This window comes from Micropterus salmoides, unplaced genomic scaffold (genome assembly GCF_014851395.1).
Source record: "Micropterus salmoides isolate LMB-PRFRI ecotype aquatic unplaced genomic scaffold, ASM1485139v1 Ms_hic_scaffold_22, whole genome shotgun sequence".
Classification (NCBI taxonomy): domain Eukaryota; kingdom Metazoa; phylum Chordata; class Actinopteri; order Centrarchiformes; family Centrarchidae; genus Micropterus; species Micropterus salmoides.
The window spans coordinates 9,644,637-9,665,533 of record NW_024041373.1 but is presented as its reverse complement, the minus strand read 5'-3'; the positions used below and the strand labels follow the sequence as shown (position 1 = coordinate 9,665,533).

At 42.8% G+C, this 20,897-nt stretch overlaps 1 protein-coding gene across 1 annotated transcript in view; it reads right to left on the bottom strand.

Moving 5' to 3' along the window:
• The window catches only part of lyst (lysosomal trafficking regulator), a 61,064-nt gene that overhangs the window by 10,256 nt on the left and 29,911 nt on the right, over positions 1–20,897 (bottom strand). Inside the window, 28 exon segments of the mRNA XM_038737026.1 lie at positions 407–595; positions 714–790; positions 1,005–1,181; positions 1,634–1,843; positions 1,947–2,158; positions 2,271–2,462; positions 3,151–3,303; positions 3,984–4,150; positions 4,375–4,605; positions 4,769–4,938; positions 5,308–5,488; positions 6,502–6,608; positions 6,610–7,127; positions 7,616–7,744; positions 7,829–8,027; positions 8,111–8,248; positions 9,069–9,218; positions 10,098–10,271; positions 11,245–11,490; positions 12,165–12,355; positions 13,003–13,163; positions 13,264–13,437; positions 13,554–13,713; positions 13,796–14,153; positions 14,903–15,012; positions 17,047–17,113; positions 17,238–17,449; positions 19,394–19,547. Coding sequence (XP_038592954.1) covers positions 407–595; positions 714–790; positions 1,005–1,181; positions 1,634–1,843; positions 1,947–2,158; positions 2,271–2,462; positions 3,151–3,303; positions 3,984–4,150; positions 4,375–4,605; positions 4,769–4,938; positions 5,308–5,488; positions 6,502–6,608; positions 6,610–7,127; positions 7,616–7,744; positions 7,829–8,027; positions 8,111–8,248; positions 9,069–9,218; positions 10,098–10,271; positions 11,245–11,490; positions 12,165–12,355; positions 13,003–13,163; positions 13,264–13,437; positions 13,554–13,713; positions 13,796–14,153; positions 14,903–15,012; positions 17,047–17,113; positions 17,238–17,449; positions 19,394–19,547 — 5,207 coding nt within the window.

The following is a 20,897-nucleotide window of genomic DNA, read 5'->3' as shown; positions in this document are numbered from 1 at the left end:
CAAATGCTAACATGCTAGGATGGTGAACATTCTATACACTATTCTTGATAAACATCAGCATGTTAGTGCTGTCACTTGTTAATATTAGCATGATGATGTGCTAAAATTCCTGGCTACGGCTCTGCCTGACATGGATGTATAGATAAAAACTAATTACTAATTTTACTTTCTTCTAAGATATTCTGGTGCTCTGCAAGTCTGAGATAATTATTATTTTATTCAAACAAACCCCTTCTTAACTGTTTCACATTATAATGTAATTTTCTCTAAAAATGTTTTTTTAAAAATGACCAGAAATATAATCAACATTAGAGTAAGAATAATCATCATTACAGGAACGATTTTATTATAGTACTTTGTTCCAATATTGTGTAAGCCCTTGTGAGAGATAAATTACGATGCCCACCGGTCATGTGTGAGTTGTTGCACCAGCTCCTGCCAGTGGCGGCTGGCGCTGAGGTCAGTCTTGTAGAGTCCCCTGATGTGCTGGATGACTTTCTTTCTCTCCATGCCTTGTCGCAGAGACACATTCTGAGTGATATCAGCTGCAATCTTGGAAATGTCCTTGGACTTTCCATCTAGCCTCTGGATAAGACTGCAGAGAAACGAGAAAGAATGGGGTGAATAGAAGAGTGGAACAAAGACACGATTCTTACCAATCGTGATGTGGTACCAAACATTAACCGCATATCAGGAAAAAAGCGCCTACTCACTTCCTCTGAGTGTTGGCCATTTTCTTTTCCCATGCCACTTTGCTTGTTTTCTCGTCTGCTTCATATTTGATTTTTTCCTGTATAAATAAAATGACAGGTACACATGCTCTTAACACTCATTTACTTTATTCTCTCACTAAAAAGAAACCCAACAGGCTGCACTTAGCATTTCTGGATGTCCAAGATATTCTACCTGTACAGAACATTAATATTTCATTCTGCTGAACTGTCAAACAGGAAAATTCAAGTTTGACTTGATATGCTTAAAAACTGTGTCTTTGTAGGAGTTACCTCTTTTATTGCCTTGAGCAAGTCTTGTTTGTGTGGAGCATTGGGTGGGATGCAGCGGTGGCCACAAAGCTTGAGCGAGGTCATGAATACACCCACGGTGTTCTGTTCGTCTCTGGTGAGGCTGTCCTTGTGATCGTGCAGCATCTCATACAAGTACAGTGACAGCTTCGGTCCATGCTGAGTGAAAAATAAGAGAACAGATTACAATTTAATTTGTGTCTGAAGAAAGTTGCATACAGTGATTGACAGAAAACAAGCCTTATGCGGCTGAATGACCCCAAGTAAAGACTGAGAGGAGGACGCAGAGTGAAAGAAGACTCCAGTGGCAAAGCAAGGAGGCTGAAGACAAGCATGAAAACATCAATCAGAGTTATTTTAGAGCCAAGGCCTGACAGCTCCTGGAAAACCTGTCTGTAGGAATGAAAATGACAAACAATGCTACTATACTGTACATCAATCACACTTTCCCCTGAAACAAACAAAAAAGTAAGAATTTCTGCATTGGGTAGGTAAAAATGACCAGAAATAGATCATTTTGGGGTATTATACTTGGCAGAAAAGAAAAGCCAAATTGACGTGTAAGGTAGAAATACACGATGCAATAGATGATGTATTTCCTTCACACTCACCTCTAGACCCGGGCTGAGGCTCTCTTTGAGGATATCCAAATGTCTGGGATCAAACACAAACTCCAGCGCCTCCTTCCTGTCAGACAGGGGAAGAGCGGGGCTGAGCGTGTGCACAAGCAAGCGGCCGATTTGGACCCGAAAAGTGTCCCGACACGACCATAGGATCCTTCGCCACTGCTGGTGTGGGGCTCCTCCTCGACCCGTGCTGCCCTGTGAGATCACAAACATCAACACAAGGTCTCACAATAAAACAATTAGATCTTTACAGCTAAAAAACAAAACAAAAAACGCTTCTCAGTGACTGTTGTCATACCAAGCTGATTTTGATCCCGTCCATCATAAGTTTGAGGATGTCTTTCTGAAAGCTCTTCTTGCTGGCCGGCGGCAGGGTGAAGGGAGTAGGAGAGTGTGGGACAGAGGTGCAGCCACTCTCATCCTGTGGTTGATCACCTGGATCTGGTGTGAAAAGCTGTTGGTCTGGAGAGTCGGGAATATTCAGCAGGTCAAATAAGTCCTGACTCACATCTGAAATGAGACACACATTCAAAAAGAACCAGGATTAGAAAGCAAGTTTGGTTTGCACTCATGTAAGGCAAAGAAGAAAATAGATAAGTGGAAGAAGAACAAGTTATTTTACCATGGTAAATCAGTCTGTTGACAGCAAGAACCACAAGTCTCTGCAGCCGTTGGACGAACTCGGTCTCACTGGCACGAATGGGGTTTTCCTGGCTCATCCTCCTCTGCATCATCTGATTGAGCTCATCGCTAGCTACAGAGCGCATCCGCATCAGGAGAGAGTCACTCTGGGCCAAGGAAAACCGCCGCCGGCCTACAAGCACAATATTGGTATGTGCTCAGTTGTGAAAACACAAATTGGACGCACATGATGGTACGCCATTCGTAAGTAGAAGCACATTCGCCTTTTTCCTTTCAAGGTCAGAGTAAGGTTATGCAAATATCTCATAAGTCATTGAGCACTGAGAAGAGGATTAGTATTCACTCATCAAAATGCCATCTGTGCTAAAAAAAAACCCACCGATTTAGTTAAGCATTCAAACACACACACACAAAAGGCACCAGTAGCACACGAGGGTACTGGGCAAATTATACCCCTGATATGACTGTTGGCGAAAGGGTGAGTTCACAGCAAAATCAGGAGACATGCCCCATGACAGGGAGGATGTTCTCTGCTGCGGACCGCAGTCCAAGCTACCTGCATCACAGTGGAGCATGTAGGATGGAGCTCCATGGGGGGAGGGAAGGGGGGAGTCCTGGGATAGGAAGCCGAAGGGAGGGGACAGGGGGATCTGGCCATAAGAGCATGAGTGCTGTCTGGGGATGCGGGGGATAATGGAGTCTTTCATGGCAATGGAACCTTCAGATCGGGATGAGGAGAGGATCAATGAACAGATAGGTTAGAGTGGATACACTGGTTGGTGGTCAATTCCACCTCGACACTCTGGATCAGAAAAACTGCAGAGCAGATTTCAACTGTTGCATCAGATTGAATTACTCACCCGCGATGCTCCTGCGCTTCTGATGGATGGCGTGGTGCGGAGAGATCGGCGCATTAACAGAGCTGCTCAGCTTCTGAGGTTCCTGATTGGCTGTCGTCTTTATGAACTCAATTGCCGACTGAAGGACGCGGAACTGCAAAGCCACTGCCATCTCTGGGGGAATAAAATAAGTGACAACGAACTTGGTCATGTTAGAAGTTAACAGGATGCTCTTCATGAGTGACTGATGGTGAGCTGCATGCAAGAACCACCTGTACGAACTGATTTGTGGCACACAAAATTGAAAAAAGAGAACTTGTGGTATTCACCAATTTTAACTAGATTAGACAGATAATTCGATCAATTAGATTTTTCATGTACGAATGTAATTCACGATCTTAGGATAAGCATACAAAAATATATTTTTGCATGGGGCACAATGAGGGCAGTGATACAGCCAATAAAATTACTTAAATGACAAACAACCAAAACTAATGTACAGAGCCACAATGCTTTTGTAATGTTTTTGTGATCATAGGATGATTATATCAGATGAAAAAAACAGCAAAGTGCTAATGTGAAGAGATGGGGGAGATATTTTCCAGAGAGCAAACTTAGGGAAAAACGAGAGAGCACCATTTAGAGGGAAGATGGAGATGTGAGATATTTCTCAAATTATATTTTTTCTCAAATGAGTTTCCACTCTACGGTTGTAGATAAAGAAGTGACAGCACAGTTTCTCTCTGCAGCAGAGCTTGACAGCTTGATATCATCCAGAACTGCAGAGCATGGTTGACGGCAACACTGATGTATTTTGCATGTGTACTGAATTTCAGAAATCTATCCCTCCTCACCCTGTGTGCGACGCATCTTGCTGGTCTGCATGAAACCCAGCAAGGTAATGAGGTCTTCGATGATGCGGAAGTACTGGGACCCTGAAGAGCTGCAGGAGTGGATAGTCACAGCTACTAACATCTGCTGGATGTCACACACCAGGAGCTTGTAGTCATTCAGGGGAATACTACAGAGGGAGGAAGAAAGACAAAAAATATATAAATATAAGGCACAGGAAGTGAGTCTACCACATGTATATGCCAAAACAATGAACAGTGAGAGGATTAATGATTTAATTCATGGCTCAAAGGTTCAAGACAAAACCCATGAACCCGTGGAGGTGTTTGAATGAATAATAATAATAATAATAATAATAATAATAATCATCATCCTCTGTTCTGGCAGCTGTACCCGTTTTCCATGCCATTGAGGGTGGAGAGGGTGTTAAAGAGCACGTAGAGAAGTCCATGGTCTAGCAGGATGTCTGCCAGCTTGGGGCAGGCGTTGAGGAGCTGCAGCAGCATGCATAGGATGTTGTGCACCAAGGAGTTCTCATACAGGGAGTTCTCGATAAGACCCAACACTGGGATGATACAGCGCTTTCTGAAGGGTGAGATATTTTCCATTTCCTCCAGGTCCAGACTGGAAAGCAATACAGAAAAGAAAAAAAGTGCACATAAATGCGTGGGCATTAAACACATTTATTCACAGCAGACAATCCTATGCATTACATTATAAGATAAAACAGTCATCATATGGCGCACTAGACATTATGGCTTGACAAGTGTATTGTTCCCAGACTCACTCGTCCTCCAGGCCCACCGGCCGTCCAAACAACATCTCCAGGAAGCATTCGAGGAGCCCCTGGCTGCCCTGGTGGATGTACAGCTGGTTGGCCAGCAGCGAGAAGCCGTGGTTCTTCAGGAATTTCTCCTTCTGGTCTTTGAGGGCTCTGCTGAAATAGGCATCCAGCAGCTAGGAGAGAAAGGTGAAATAACATGTTGGCGAAGATTTCAGAGTACAAGAATTTTCTTACAATCTTTAGGCGCAGGGGGTGAAATCTTTAACACAGACATTTACAGAAGTTTGACATTTTGGGGGGCTTATTTGCCTTCACGACGAGAGTGAGAAGAAAAAATGAATAGCACTCTCACATCGTCTGTATGATAAAACATGTAGCTGCCACCAGCAGCCGGTTAGCTTAGCTTAACATAAAGACTAGAAAGGTAATGATCAGCTACTAGCGCTGCTAAAGCTCCTCTAAAATGTAAAACAAATGCGTAAATGTGGAATGGTAATGAGAAAAAACATTTGGCATCAAATTTGACTCTAAATCAGACCAACCTTCATGACTCCTTGCTGGATGAGAGGTGACGAGTGGTTGACCAGGACAATGAGGGCCTCTGGCTGGATGAGCTTGTCCATCACCTCCTCAAGCATGAGGTCAGGCAACAGAAGCAAGATGCCCCTCAGGAGATCATAGAGTCCACAGCAGATCAGCACCAGGCAGTCCTCAGTGCTGGACCTGGGAAACACAGCTTAGCTTATCAGTGCTCTCAAAATTTTAAGAAAGCATATGCTTTAGATTCTAATATCATTTCAGGTTTTTCACAACATTTTTGAAGTAATAATTGAGATTAATGTCTTGTATTATTTAGGCAACTATATAAAGAGAGCAGAGTGTTCAAATGAGGTATTTTCATCATCATCCCTGCTAGAACTGAGAAAGCTAGTTTTCAGTATCTTAGAACTTAGAACTTTTGTATTTACAAACAAAATGGCAACTAGTGTGTGGCACACAGCATGTGCTATAGAAATTTGTTTTGATAAGTAAGAGTGAATATTTTGAAACTCCGTGTTATAAATCAGTTGTAAGAGAAGCTATTTATCAATGAACACAACAAACGGCCGTACTCATCAGTAAAGACTTATTGTTGAAATGATGTTGAAATGATCTATTTTCATTAACAGTGCAAAAGCAGTTAAAGCATTAAATCAGAATAAAAAACAAACACCTCCCATGAATTTCAATTTAAGCCATCATTTTTTCTTGAACGAAACAAGATGTGTTAATGTCAGACAGCCCACATTGTGACTAATAAAAGGACAACAGGGACTTTGATGAGAAAACAGCACTACAATGAACTTGTTTCTGAATGAATCAGTTTAAGTCACCAGATGGCTGGTAGAAATAAACTGAAACTGTCATTGCAGTGCAAATCATCTTCAAAGTAAGGATTATTACCATAACCACAAGCTGTATTTAGATTATGCAAATCCCAGGTCTTCTTTATCAAAGAACACCTGTGGTCGAAGTATTTATCTTGGAGTTATGTACCAGAACAAAACCCACATGGAAATGCAATTAGATAAAAATTAGATAAAATGCTGAAAGAGACAGTCAGTGCTCACCACAAGCCATTTAGATAGGCCAAGGTTTGGTATGGGCTGACTTAATTAATATTATAATTAGTAATGATATTGATCCTGAGAGTATTTGTGACACATGCCTTGTTAAAGGGCACCATTACAGCGTACCTGTCATTGGACTCAGTCTTGCTGTGCGTCCTCTCATAACCAGGAGAGTAGGTGTAGCTCTCCCAGTCTTCAGGCATGGAGCCTCGATCAGCTGCACTTGGCCAGCGAACCGACTGCCAGTGAGCCGTTTGGAGCTGGGAAGGCCAGGCCCAGACTGGCTAGGTTGCTGTGGCTCCTCTGGAAAGACTGGATGCCTTTCAGGCTGTCAGGGCGGCGCGGAGCCTCATCGCTAGCCCAGTCAAACCTGTCCTCGGACTCCGCCACGCCCACGCTGCCCTCCGCTAGGCTGTCCACCTCCGCCGCCTCGTCCCGCTCCTCCTCCACGCTGATGGAAGGAGTGCGCAGGGTTCCTCCCTCACCTATGTCCTTAGAATCACAAATCGTCTTGGCCGACTCACAGCTACTCACGAGCTGCTCATCACCTCCGCCCTTCTTGAGTGTCTCCGTGCTGCCAAGAGCCTGCTGTGTAGCGAGGGAAACCCCATCGCCTTCACCTGCCTCATTTGAGCTACCGTGTCCGAGTCGAGGTGTCAACAGAGGAGAGGAGTACGGAGACGGTGCCACACTAGGTAGCCGTAACGACTGATCATCACCTCCATGTTCAGGGGACGTAGCGTGGAAATGGCCTGGAAAACAGAACAAAATGATTCAGCACTTGAACTGAAGGCCACAAAGCCTTATTTACGCGCAGTCACATGATACAACGCTTGCAAATGCAAATAGCAATATTGATAGACCTGCAGCTGTGACGATAACATGCAGTAGCACTGCAGAATCGTGGATGCTCTTTGACAAAATTGTCTATTAATTGTGATGAGCAAATATCTTGTGTAAACAGGGTCAGTGCAGGAAATGGCAGTTGTAGTAACACAGCCAAATCTATTTGATTAACAGCCCTTTCCTAGAGTTACAAAGTCCTTTACAAGAAATAAAAAGAACAGAAATTCAAAAAGCAAGGTTATGAGGATAAAAGAGGCTTATAATTGTAAAACCGAGTAGAACAATAAAAGCTGACATAAAAGAGGAAAAATAGCATAGTTTGCAAGATATTTGAGATGTATAATAAAGAAGAGCTCTACTGTTAAGGCCAGCAGATTTTTTTAAGTAGATATACCTTCATGTGGAGCATCAGTGAATACGGTTGGGGAGAGTGACACCACAGAGCTGCAGGTGGACTTTCCTCCACTGTTGGAGTGTCTCAGGTACATAATGGACTGCACCTTCTCCTGGTACAGCTTCCCGTCTGACAAATAAGAGACATCAAAAGAACTTAAATTAACGACACTATGATGCAGAGGTGCTGCTTTCAACTGCACTGCATCCTCACCTATGTGTAGTGAGAAGTAGAAGCTGGACGGAGTATGGCAGACGTAGGTGTTGGTAGGTGGGTGAACAGCCAGCAGGAAGTTGTAGATCAGTTTTAGCAGGTCCATGTCCGGAGGAGACCCGAGTACCTCCTGGATGATTTTGACGAATGACAGACAGACATCCTGCGGGACGGCAGTCAGATACTCGTCCCGATGCTCCTTAAGACAAACACAATGGGGTCAGTAACAATCTCTGATGAGATAAAGAGTATTGCTACAGCAGCTTAACGGTGGTAACCTACCTGTAACACCTGGCAGGTGAGCAGGAAGCGATGCACTATTTCAGCCTTAAGGAACTGACGGATGTTGAAGACCTGATGAGGGTGGTGCACCCTGATGAGGATCTCTAAGGCAGCAAGCAGTGTTTCCCACACTCCACACTAACAGAGAAAACACAGTAAAACAACAGAGGCGCAGACACATTAACCGATTCTTCATCATCTAATGGTGGCACTGAGAGTAGCATTACTCCTCATCACTGTAAAATAGCGCAACACAGAATGAAAAACATACAGGACTCATTATTTTTCATTCTTGTTTTTTTTTTTTTAAAACACACTAAAATCTGTGTGGAACTCTGATTTCAAAAATTCAATTTCTAGTGTGAAAACTTAAGTTTAACCATTTATTTGATACCTAATCAGACTGCATGATCATCAGTCCAGTAGGGTTTCCTCCCCAAACAGTTGGGATTGTTTGGACATAAAATCAATGTGAAAACGAGTTTAAACCAATTTACTTCTTTTAAATGCTGAAACATGGTAAAAAATGAAATCGATGAGCCTGTGACCACTCAGAGTTGCTCCCAAGATGTATGAATTTATTACTAACTCATCATCATTTCTTCCCCTCATCAGCAATGGATGTTAATAAATGAACAGATCTTGAGAGAAACTGGGAATGTGCAGATTCATTGAAACTATTCAGCATTAACAATTATCGCTTTTCCTACTTTTCTTTAAAAACGTACAGAATGTGTCGGTTTATCCTCACTGTCGTTTCACTTCATGTTTGACTAAAATAAAATAAAAATTAATATGTCTTTTAACAATTTATTTGTTGTCTTAAGTTGCATTTATGATCATCAGTTGGAAATATGATGCTTGTGTACACTAAACGCATGTATATTCTGACAACTTCTCACATTTTGTTATGTCTCCTTTCACTAATGAAATATGAACATATGATTTCTGTTTTTACCTCAGACTTGGCCCAGATCTTCCAGTCCAACAGGATGTCTGAGAGAAGCCTGATATCCTGCACCACAGCGATGGACTCGGTGTCCAAACGGAACTGCCCATCGTCCCCCAGGATGAGGATGGGTCCAGTGCAACATCCATCCAGCAAAGTCTGCAGACACAGAATATGGCCACCACATCAGAAATCCAGTCAATTCTACAGTTTCTATAATAGAGTGCTGGTCACGCTCATCACACATATACTTCAACATATTGACAATGACTATCTCCTAGAAACAACCTTACAGTGCAGAGTCTCAGACAGGTGAAGGATCAATAAATTCTCAATGACATTTTTTGGGAGTGCTTATCACTCCGTCAAAACCAATGCCATTTACTCCCTGAGCAGCCCTATCTGTATTGATCAGAGTCTGACCAGCTTCGCCGCAGTGGTTATAAATCTGTTGTGTCTCTGGACTAAGGTAAGATAGAAGCTTTCAGTCTTGCACACATTTTTAATCTGTGGAAATTAATTCAGTTAAAGGATTTTTAAGAGCCCCACGACCCTGTGTGCAGGATAAGCGGTTGACGATGGATGGATGGATGGATTTTTAAGAGAGAGGCAAAAGAGAGATCTTTCACATCTCACAAAACAGAAAACAACTGCATGTTCCTTATCATACACGAATGATTGCGAGTGTTTAATATCACTAATCAGTGCAGTTCTGTGATATACAATACAGCGAATGCGAGCCTAAAGTGACAAAGGTGATCAGAGGTGCTGTGTGACTCTGCAGGAGCTCAGTGTTTCATCAAGTCAGACAGAATCCATTTCAGCACATAGCCATCACACAGCTCAATTACAGACACAGCCAGAGGGTCAAGTAACAGCAGGGTCACAAACACCATCTCAGAGAGGCACCAGTGTGTCGGGCTGGATCAGGTTCATGGTATGAAAAACAAAAACAAGTGGCGGTGAATATGTTTTATTGCACAGATCAGCGGAGGTTGTGGGCACAGAAGACAGCAAAGAGTTCAAAGTGTGACTCACTTTTAGCATATGATATCCCACGATGCATTTGGACTTGATGAGGACCTGGTGGATCATAGAGTAACCATGGTAACAGTCCATTTCATGGATGCGGTGTTGGTTAAACCTGGATAAAGACAGCAGCACCCGCAGGGCCAGAGCCTGGGTCTTCTCACAGTCACTCAGCTCCACCGTCTGGATGCCGCAGACCCAGAGATGAGGGACGGAGGAACAGAAAGGAAGGACAGAGAGCAAAGAAAAACGTATGAATGTGAACAATGCAGGCATGAAAATGGAGTTGTGTGTTGCGCCCTTTCTAAAACATTTTACACTGTTCCTGCTACAGTTACTGTGTTCTCACAGAAGCACACACAAGCCTAATATCATACAAATGCACCAACACTCATATGACTTTCCTCATCCTACACAGGTAGGTGGCCTGTAATTGACATAATTGATTAGCTCACATTGTCAGAATCAGATGAGTAATTTTGTTCAGAGTTCAAACGTGAGGTCATTCATTGCCTTAGAAGATACAGTACTTATAAAATATTACAGATTTGTCATTTATCTTTTGGGCTTAAAAATGAATTTCCCTGCAGTGTTTGTCATAAGGAGCATCTTCATGAACATTTGTAGGAAGTAGCGGCTATACTTCAAAATATAATGGGTCTCTGAACTGTAGGGCTGCAAGTAATGATTATTTCATAATCTGTCAATCATTCTCTGGATTAATTGATTGTTTGTTTGGTCTATAAAATATCAGAAATCAGTGAGAAATGTTTCCTAGAGCCCAAGGCGATGTCATCAAATATCTTGTGTCTTTTCACTAAAAGCAAAGATAACTATACTATACTAACTATTTAAACTAGCCCTGGTGTTAATCGTCCTTTTCTATCTGTCCAATCAATGAGTGTCAATCAAGGAGTAATAGAGGAAGAACTGACAAGCAGAACTTAATGCTATCAGTATGTTATGAGACATTTTTTACACTGCAGTGAGGTCACTTGTTTGTAAAATTCACAGAATATTACTGGTTTCTTTAATCAAACCATCACTTTTCCCTTTCTGGAATAAATCCGCTTCAATCTACAGCATTTCAAAAATATTGCAACAACTGGAACTCATCATGACCTCTCTGACTCATTAAAATTATGGACCATCACACCTGTGCAAACAGGAAGACAAAATTTCCTGTTCCTCCGATCTTGTGCAGGACGCTCTGCAGGCCTTGGGTTTCAGTGGGGAGCAGCGCTCTGAGAGAGTTCGGCTCCAGGGAAATGCTCTGCACTTCCTTGGAGCTGAACGGCCGCTGGGTAACCACCGTCTTGGCCTGACCCTTCAGTCTGATTACAGGCTCATATATAGTGTAGACTCTGGGACTGCTGGGGGCATACACTACGGCCAAGCTCTCCTGTAAAGAATCACAATACACACAATTACCATTTTCAGGCAAAACTTTCATCCTGTAACTTTGAATTCTTTACAGTGTTAGGAATTTACTTTGGTAGATCTCTCTGTTGAAATTCAATTAGACCCAAAGAAGGGGCCCAAGCTAGCATGGATTTACACCTGGGTTTGACTTGGTTAGAGTGTTACAGAAGTTATAAAGATGTGGAGGGGAAATCATTCATTCTTCTTGTCTTTCTCTCCTTTTTTTTTAATCAGTAGCTATTATCAACAAATCCATTAACGTTTAATCGGAGAAAAACTATTTTCAGCCTCACTCAAATAGCTGCAGTTTAACTGTAATAGCTTTTTCCAGTGGAGAAGAGTTACTTCCTACCGTGCAGTGTCATTAATGACAGCTAATTGGAACCGCACATTACTCATACACCGTGAAATGAAACAATAAATGAGACATATGAGGGATTTGCTTTGCTTACAGAGCACTTGAATCACAAAGCACAAGTATGGGGTTCCAGAGCAGTGTCAAACTACATTTGAACACAACTGACTTAATTTGGTAACAGATGAAACATCAACTGTAATAACATTTCTTTCTCTATTTCATATTTTATAAGTGCATGTTTTGTGTTGCGATGGTGATGTTAAGTTAATGCTTCATGTAAAAAATACACCCCTTACCACCAAAGCTGTTGTGTCCACATCCTTGTTCTTCATCAGAAGCTCTCGTACGTGCTCACACTTCAGGCCTTCCTCAGTGACAAACTTGGAGAATGTCCCACTGGGCTTGCCATATTTGCAGGGCATGATCGAGGTGAGGTCAGGCCCGCTGGTGTACAGGTAGAGAGCCTCTTCAGATCCTATTCTAGATCCTGAAATATGGAGACAAACAGAGTTACAACTACTGTCTCAATGAGACAAACACAGCAAATTTCTGTTATCTGAAATTGTGAAAAACCCAACATGGGCCCTAAATCAACCCCATGAGTAAATGATTTGTACTATTCCATCAAAAACTATAGTGAATCTCAAAGTCATTCATCTCCAAGAAGAAACTGTTCCCTCCAACAGCATAGAGGCTAAAGCCTGTCTAAAGACATCAGTTGGGTTCACAGGTTGACATCGCCTAGAGGCGAGCCGTTCACAGCCAATTAGAGGCAACAGGAGAAGTATTCAGTAAGCCTCCCAAGAGAATGCTGAGAATCTACAGCATGCCACACATCATACCAGCCTTTTACAGCCACTAGACGGGATACGCTTTTAAAATATAACTGCACCACAAACCACTAATGTACATTTATGTGCAGTACATACTGCTTATAAGAGAGACGTTGGTAATCTGAGTAACAGATAACAGCACTGAGGCCAGACGGGTAAAATTATATAAAGGATTAACAGATTGCACGTATGCATGTGAGTAAGTAACATGATGACAGAGTGACTGGGATTAAGTGTCTAAGAGCTTACGGACACATGATTCCAGTCAGATAAACCATACAGGGGTTAACAGGAGTCCTACCATTGAAGAGAAGCACAGTGCCCATGCTCCAGAGTCCACCCTGCTTCAACAGCTCCCCAGCGGACGGCGTACAGTGGCCCAACATGCAGAGGGTTTTGTTGCTGTCAGATGATAAGCTGGACTTTCTGGGTAGGGTGTAGTCCAAAGAAACCTCACATTTTCTGAAACATGGAGCAGTTTAAGACAAGGTTAATGTTGACATTGACAAATGTTGACAAACTGACATTTTTACTCTGGCCACATGTTCCACATGTTCCTCACCTGATGCCACACACCCAGACAACAACACGGCCATGGATGTTCTTCTTGCCCTCAGGCTGCTGAGTGTAAGTGAGGCCAAGGTGCTGCCATTGGCCTGTAGTGACTAGTTCCTCACCAGAGTCTGCCTGCGCCAGCAGCCCTGCTTTTATCTCATCGTTTGGGTCTATACAAATCCTGAGGGAACAGAACATTACAGTACTTCAACATCCATAAAATATAAACACTTAATAAGAAACAATAACCCATTCTTTACACATATCTTTGAGAATGTAGTCTACGCTTGAGCTCACCTGAATGTGAGAGAGCCTGTAGAGAAGTCTGCCCACACTTGAAGCATCAGTGCCTTGGAGCCCATGGACAGAATATGAATGAGGCCAGGGCCTTCCTCTACTAATCTCGTCCCAGCTTGAGAGGAGTCATGGTGGGACTCGGCTGCAGGGGCGTTACACTCTGGAAAACAATGACTACAGAATCTCAAAACCAGTTCATGTTTATGGACTAAAAGTGTTGAGGTGAAGGATCTGTGTCTCACCCTCATCTTTGTCCCCGTCCCTCTCTTCCTGCTCTGCCACCCTCAGCCACATAGAGGCGCTGAAGCCGCTGGCCATGTGGGGCCAGCAGTTCTGCCCTACCAGGGGCAAGTGGAGAGGAGCAATGTGCCAGGGAGAGGAACGGAGGTGGTCGATTTCTCCCTCTCTGCGCCCAGGAGACAGTTTACCCTTCCAGAGCAAACCAACGCTTTTCCCTCCAGCAGCACCGTTCTGTCTGGAGCCAGTGGACAGCCCTCCTGGTGTCGAAGCCCCGAAGATTATTGGAAAGGTCAGGAAGTGAAGAGGTTCCATATTCATGTTGGCTTCAACAATTTGTAGGATGCCTTTCAGTAAAATTTCCTGGCAGGTAACAAAATAAATGGTAAGTAAAGTGTTGTACATTTTATATAGAAACCACTTGACAGATATGTGCTAACTGCATGTTTAAACATTTTCAATTAAGTTTTTTTTAATCCCTAGATTAAGTGAAATTAAGAAAAATCCCATTACTGAGCAGTTTTATTGCTTTAACAGTGTCATCAATATGAAATGGCTCAGCATTAAAGCTGTGGCAGCCCTGTGAGTCTTGATAAAGAAGTGACAAACACACAAGAATATAGCAAAGCACGTTACAATTGAAAAGCCGGGGTAGCAGTATACATGTAGCCACTGCAGTCATTAATGTGTCTCATTCACTAGAGGAAAAACACAGGTCATAAGTCATTACATTCACATGGTTAAAAATAAAACCCCTCTCCTCCCTTTTGGGAGCCCTTTTCTTGGAGACAAGTTATTAATGATGTCTCCTACCGTATTCCAATTAAAGACAGACCTGTGGTAATAAGATGTAGCATCACATCTGTTCTCCACATACTGGTGTTAATTGTATAGAGACAGAAGTTGAAGTTGAAGAGGGGAGCATTATGTTGAGTTTTAAAGAACCAAGAAGTGAGAAGAGAGTGTGAGAGGAAAGATGTTGTACAAATAAGTTCTTGTTTGTACTGAAAAAATTAAATGTGCATACACTGTGAGCACAAGCTATCAGTGTCAACACCCTGAATGTAAGCGAAAAGTGCATTGTTGGGTGACTGATAGGGATTGCTATTTACAGTAGGTGGGGTCTTCTCCAGGAAGAGGCGAATCAATAGAGCCAGTTCCTCCGCTGTGATTCGGTGGCTCACCATGGCAACCAGCAGCTCCACGAGCACAGTCTGGCAATCTGAATGTAGACCAATGAAGAGTAGATTACATAAACAGTTTTCATTCACTTGGGCATGCAACAGACCAGCCCAGGCAAAAACACAAAACAGCATCACCCACTGCCTTTGCTTTGCATTAGGGCCTGAGCATGAAACATGCAAGGACCCTATTGAAACTGGAGGATTTTTTCCCTGCAAAGTAATCTCATTTTTGGAGGCCTAATCATGCTCAAAAACCAAACTTTGCACATAATTCAGGCGGGGCGACAAATTTCATATTTTATGGGGACTCGCACATGGGTGTGGCAAAATGGCTCAGTAACACCCCCTACAGAGCAGCCCCCGGAGAAAGTTTCACATACGTGTACAGAATTTCTGTGGTGCGTGCATCAAGAGGAGACATACCAAAAAGCCTCCTTGAGTGATGCCTTAAATCCAACAGAAAGTCGGCCATTTTGGATATAATGGTCATATCTGGTGATTTACTCACTTACATACTTAACAAACTCCTCCTAGAGAATCAATCCAATTGACTTCAAATTCTCCTATGACTCAAAGTCATAGCGCCACCTGCTGGCAACAGGAAATGTCATGTTTTATGCTACGATGGACAACTACTAGCAGGAGTATCAACTTCCATATAAAATTCCGATCTGTCCCAGAAAACCCTTAACACATAGACGATGCCATGTTGTAAAACTTGTAAGTTTTCGGTTAACGGCGGGGCGGTGGCCTGGCGACAAAGTAACACCCTTTGCTATGACACAGTAAGTTGTTGTAACTTGACTGGACATGCTCAAATCTGTACCAAATTTTACACGTTTAATAAGTCCCGCCCTGAACACATGTATATGTCAACATTCACCCGCAGTCATAGCGCCACCTGCTGGCAACAGGAAGTGACCTTTAACGAAGTAGCCCCGCGGCACGTTTCACCTACATATACGAAATTTCTGCAGCACATGTATCATGTCCAGACGTACCAAAAAGCCTCTTGGAGCGATGCCCCAAACCCAGCAGGAAGTTGGCCATTTTGAATTTGATGGTATAAAGACTTTGGAGGCGGCGCGGTGATACGGTGGTTAGCACTGTCGCCTCATAGCAGGAAGGTCGTGGGTTCAAACCCCGGTTGCCCCGGCCTTTCTGTGTGAAGTTTGCATGTTCTCCCCGTGTCCGCGTGGGTTCTCTCCGACTTCCTCCCACCATCCGCGACACTGTACGCAGGATAAGCGGTTGACTATGGATGGATGGTAATTTTTGGATGATTTACACACTGCGTACTTGAATGAACTCCTCCTAGAGAATTAATCTGATCGACCTCAAACTTTCTCTGTCTACTCTAATCCCAAATGATGACTAAAAGTTGTACAAATGGTGAGTTTTCGTCGAACGGTGAAAAAAAATCGAAAGTTGATGTAACTTCAGTATATAACCAAACTTTACATGTTTGACTAAAGTCCCCGGGAGAATACACGGTGCGACAGTGTCACGCCCCGACATGCGGCACGATGCGAGGGTCCGTCCAACGCTGCTTGCAGCTTTAATATTAACTATGTATTCAATGTTTTAGCCATGATATGTGGCCGGCTGTTCCGCCAGTGTATGAATGTGTGTGAATGTTAGTTTCCGTTTGAGCACTTAGGCTCAGTGTATGAATGTGTATGACTGGTGAATGCAGATGTACTGTAAAAGCACTTTAAGTGGTTGAAAAGACTAGAAAGGCGCTATACAAGTACGGAGCATTTACATTTGATAAACTAGTCAAAATGTTACTATACACCTTTTTCTTACCTTAGACTTTGCACATGATCCAAATAAGATAAACATACAATCCATTATATAAAATCAATCCATTGGGTACAGATTTCCTAAGAATTACTAATGTTACTCATACCTAGTATGACGTTTGAACCGCAAGGACCCAGAGCAAGGCAGCATTGCGGTGGTTGGCATGTACAGCACCCAGCCAAGCTGTGAGCAGCAGCCTTAGATGTCACACATGAATAATATCCTACAGTGCCAGAGGCAAAAATGAGCCAGAAGAAATAACAAACCTGTAAAAGAGGGGTCTGTTTGGCTGAGGATGTTGTGAAAGCCAGACAGAATGGTTTTGACTCCTCCCTGTCAGGACCAGAACAAGGGGTCAGCGATATTCCTCAGAGCACAGTAAGGTGAAAAGTAAGACAAATACAGACTGCTGAGGTCGTTGAGAGTAATGCAAAAAGTAAAACGTGGTCAGTCTGACCTGGTCATAGAGCAAGGCAGCATTGCGGTGGTTGGCATGTACAGCACCCCGCAGGCTGTGAAACACATGACTCAGAACCTCCAGGTCTGGCGAGCTGGTGGCGAGAAGCTGTAGCTCCATTGTGCAGATCTGCGGGAACAGCAGCACGCCACGCCCGGGCCCGTCCACCACCGCCTCAAACTCACGCAGCACAGCAGACTCCACCTTCACTCCTAAAAGAACAACCACACACAAACCAGAACAAGATCAGAGATACAACAAGAGACTCGCACACAGACATGGAGAAATGGTAAAAGTCACTCTGACTGGCATGCTACGCATGGTAACACAGAAACATACACTGGCAGGCTGTGGTGCCTAAACAGCTTCATGATCCACATCTGTGCTTCAGCTCCAACCTCCCATCTTGGAGGCAACTCATAAAAATGAATTAGCCTCAGTCCTGTGCTCAGCCTCAGAGCAGCATGGGAGTCTCTGTGATGATTTACAGGAGAGCAGCCCAGCAGGCTCTTGCACTGCTTCTGGGACCTCCTTTTTCTTAATGAAGCTAGCACTTTCTCCCCATGCACAGCTACACAGTTTGTCTCCATCTAGCACTCACACATCCAGCTACACACAGCTTTCGGTTAATGCAAAAGCTGCGTACAGAGTGTCATCCCAGTATCCCTTGATACCATTCTGTGGAAATTCTAGATGCTTGGGTTTGGTCTGTGGGTGAACTTGCAGCAAACCACCAGATTGTACTTCTTCTCAGTTTTCATTGTGTTTTTGGAAAATAATGTTTAATTCACAAATCATATTTAATTAACCTCTTCTCATAGGTTGTATAACTAAACACAGGAAGTTGGTATTGTAAGTGTAAATATATTGAAGAGACTATGACATAGAGAAAATAAAAAATATAGACGTAGTGTGTGTGATGTCATGCATTGGACTGAGAGGAGATAGCACTTTTTGGAGCCAGAACACACAAATTGGGCATAAAGAGAAAAGCCTGGGGAGAGAAGCTGTAGGATGAGTGAGTGGCAAATGCCACAGAGGACTAGATAGGCTATGACACCTGTCTGTCAATCAATCAACATACCAAAATACAACAGAACTATTATTTTCAAAAGCACTGCTACTAAACCACACCATGGCAACCATGCATTTAGCAACTGAAATCCTATGTTTTTGTAAAAAAGTTTGAACAGATTTTAGTTCTGCGACTAAAGCAGCAACCAGGATGTTCAATTTGAGTGGAAGGACAGAGAGAGGCGTAATTGCCAAAAAAACATTTACTGCACTAGTTGGAGTTTATTTATTTATTTATCTAGCATGAGGTTGACATAAAAGATTCATTCGACATTAAAGGACGCAAGAGTTTTCCAGGAAGTTAAACTCCATTTGATGTGGACTTAAAGTCACAAGATTTAGCTCATGAGGCCACAGAGCATAGCTGCCTGCAGTTGTAAAATGTAAAACAATGACTCTATTCTGAGGGGGATGAAAAAGTAAAAAGGCCACGTTCTTAACCTGCAAGAGTGGAGAGGCAGAGAGCTGACAGACACAAGAAGCTGTTGTGAGAGGGAAAGAGCTCAGGGCCTCTTTCTGCTATGTCATATGTACGCAATAAAAAATAGTCACTTGTTATTGCTAAATATCCTCAACAGCAAACCAAAGGAGGATGTGGTTTTTACAATGCAAATTGCTCAAAAACCATGAAACTGTTTAACATAGAATCTTCCAGTGAATGCAAGGAAATGCAATAATGAATAATAATTCATGCGTTGAATGATCTAATTGAATTCTATAGCGGGAGAAGCAAGATTTCCCAAGGCTAAAATTCAGCTGGTTTAGAGGTTGAGACCAATACATGACCTCTCAATCCATCAAGATTAGTCTGTTGACATTTATCACCAACAAAAACAAACTGTCAAGAAGACAGAGTGCATGAAATAAAAGTGATTTACAGCGCTCTTAAAATGTCCCCATGGAAGTTAAAAGGGTAAAAAATGAACCTGCAGTGGATAGTTACAAGACTTATAAGTGTAGCAAACAAATGCAAGTAATGTTTAACCAGCCTAAGCTACTATTATTTGGAACGCTCAGGTGTATACAGTAGCTGTGGATTTTTGAGGAGGAGAAAATGGGAGTTAAAGAGTGTGTGGACCTACCCTCTTCCTGCTTGGCCATGTCCTCAGGGTTGCTTTCACTGTCAGCGTCGTAGCCCTCCTCCTCCCCCGGGGGCTTGACGCCACAGCTCTGCGCCTCGTCCACCTCCTCAGACAGATCGCCTGCTGGGGCCACCCCCTCCGCCAACACCTGGAGCTTACGACAGAAAAGAGAGAGAGAGAGAGAGAGAGAGAGAGAGAGAGAGAGAGAGAGAGAGAATGGAGCAAAGGTAAGAAACAGTTATGAATTTCAATGCAATGCTATCAAACAAAGATCATTGCCTGGTTAACTGTCAAGTGGTTGGTATGATAAGATTCATGTCGCAAGAGCTTACCCAAATCTTGTTTATAAAAAACTTCCTGGACTAAGAATGGTGTGCTAAAATATACTTAGCATGACAAGCAGCGGTCCTTCCACTATTACAGCGCATCAATTGCCAACAAAATGTTTTCAAGTGATGAGGGGGAAAAAGTACATGATTTTGGTCAGAAGACAAATATCAGCTGACTTGCACTCACACAGCCCAGTTCCTTGATGTGAACTGTTAGTCATCATATGTGCACGTAGGCAAACACACACACACATAAATTAAAGTAAACAGTCGAACTCTAAACCGTTTACTAGCTCAAAGAGCTTATTGTAAAACAAATAACCTTTGATATTCAATTGCGGGTGAAGTAAACATTTCAAACACTTATCTTGGAGTTTCATTGCACATACTTGCAATGGTTAAGTGAACATCACACTCTGCTGGGCTCACTGAGAATAAGAGCTAAGCTCTTAAGAAATAGGTAAATCTATTATATAAAAAGCTAAATCCTCCTGTGTTGGTTCAGGCTTAGTCAGACAGGCATTTTAAGACTTGTGAAAAACACATCTAAGGCTGTGAGATCGGGAGGGGGAAGTCATTTTAGTGAGGACACCCAGAAGAAGTGAAAGAAAAGAAAAAAGTGATCATCAATTTACATTATTTATTTATGTTTGTCTAACTTTTCTGAACAAATACAAGCAGTTACATGTCTGGGTCTAACCATATATGGTCTTGAGAATGGTTTATTAATGTAGCCAGCAACAGAGAGGAGTTTCCGTGACTGAAGGATCTTCATTCTCACTCGTCTCGTCATTATTGTGAGATATGATCAACATATGTGAAAACTACAAAAATTGAGAGACATTTTTATATGCTCATGAGGATGTTGTTGAAAGAACTTACATTAACATGTAAAAATCTTTAAAATAAAGTCAGTTTCAAAATGGGGCCATGGTTGCTCGTGTTTGCATCCACTGCTTTATCTAAACCATCATTATTTTTGTCTTCTGTTCTGTTGTACATCAGGCAGATAATGGCTGCTTAGCAACATAGTGTGAGTGGCCATACACAGCCGCCCTGATGCTTGGCGACGCTTGGCTAGAAAATGTTTCAATTTGATTGGTACGGTTGCCTCCTAAATAAACACCACTGCTCTTTGTATTTTTCCCATGGTGTTCAGCCACAGAAGCATTATG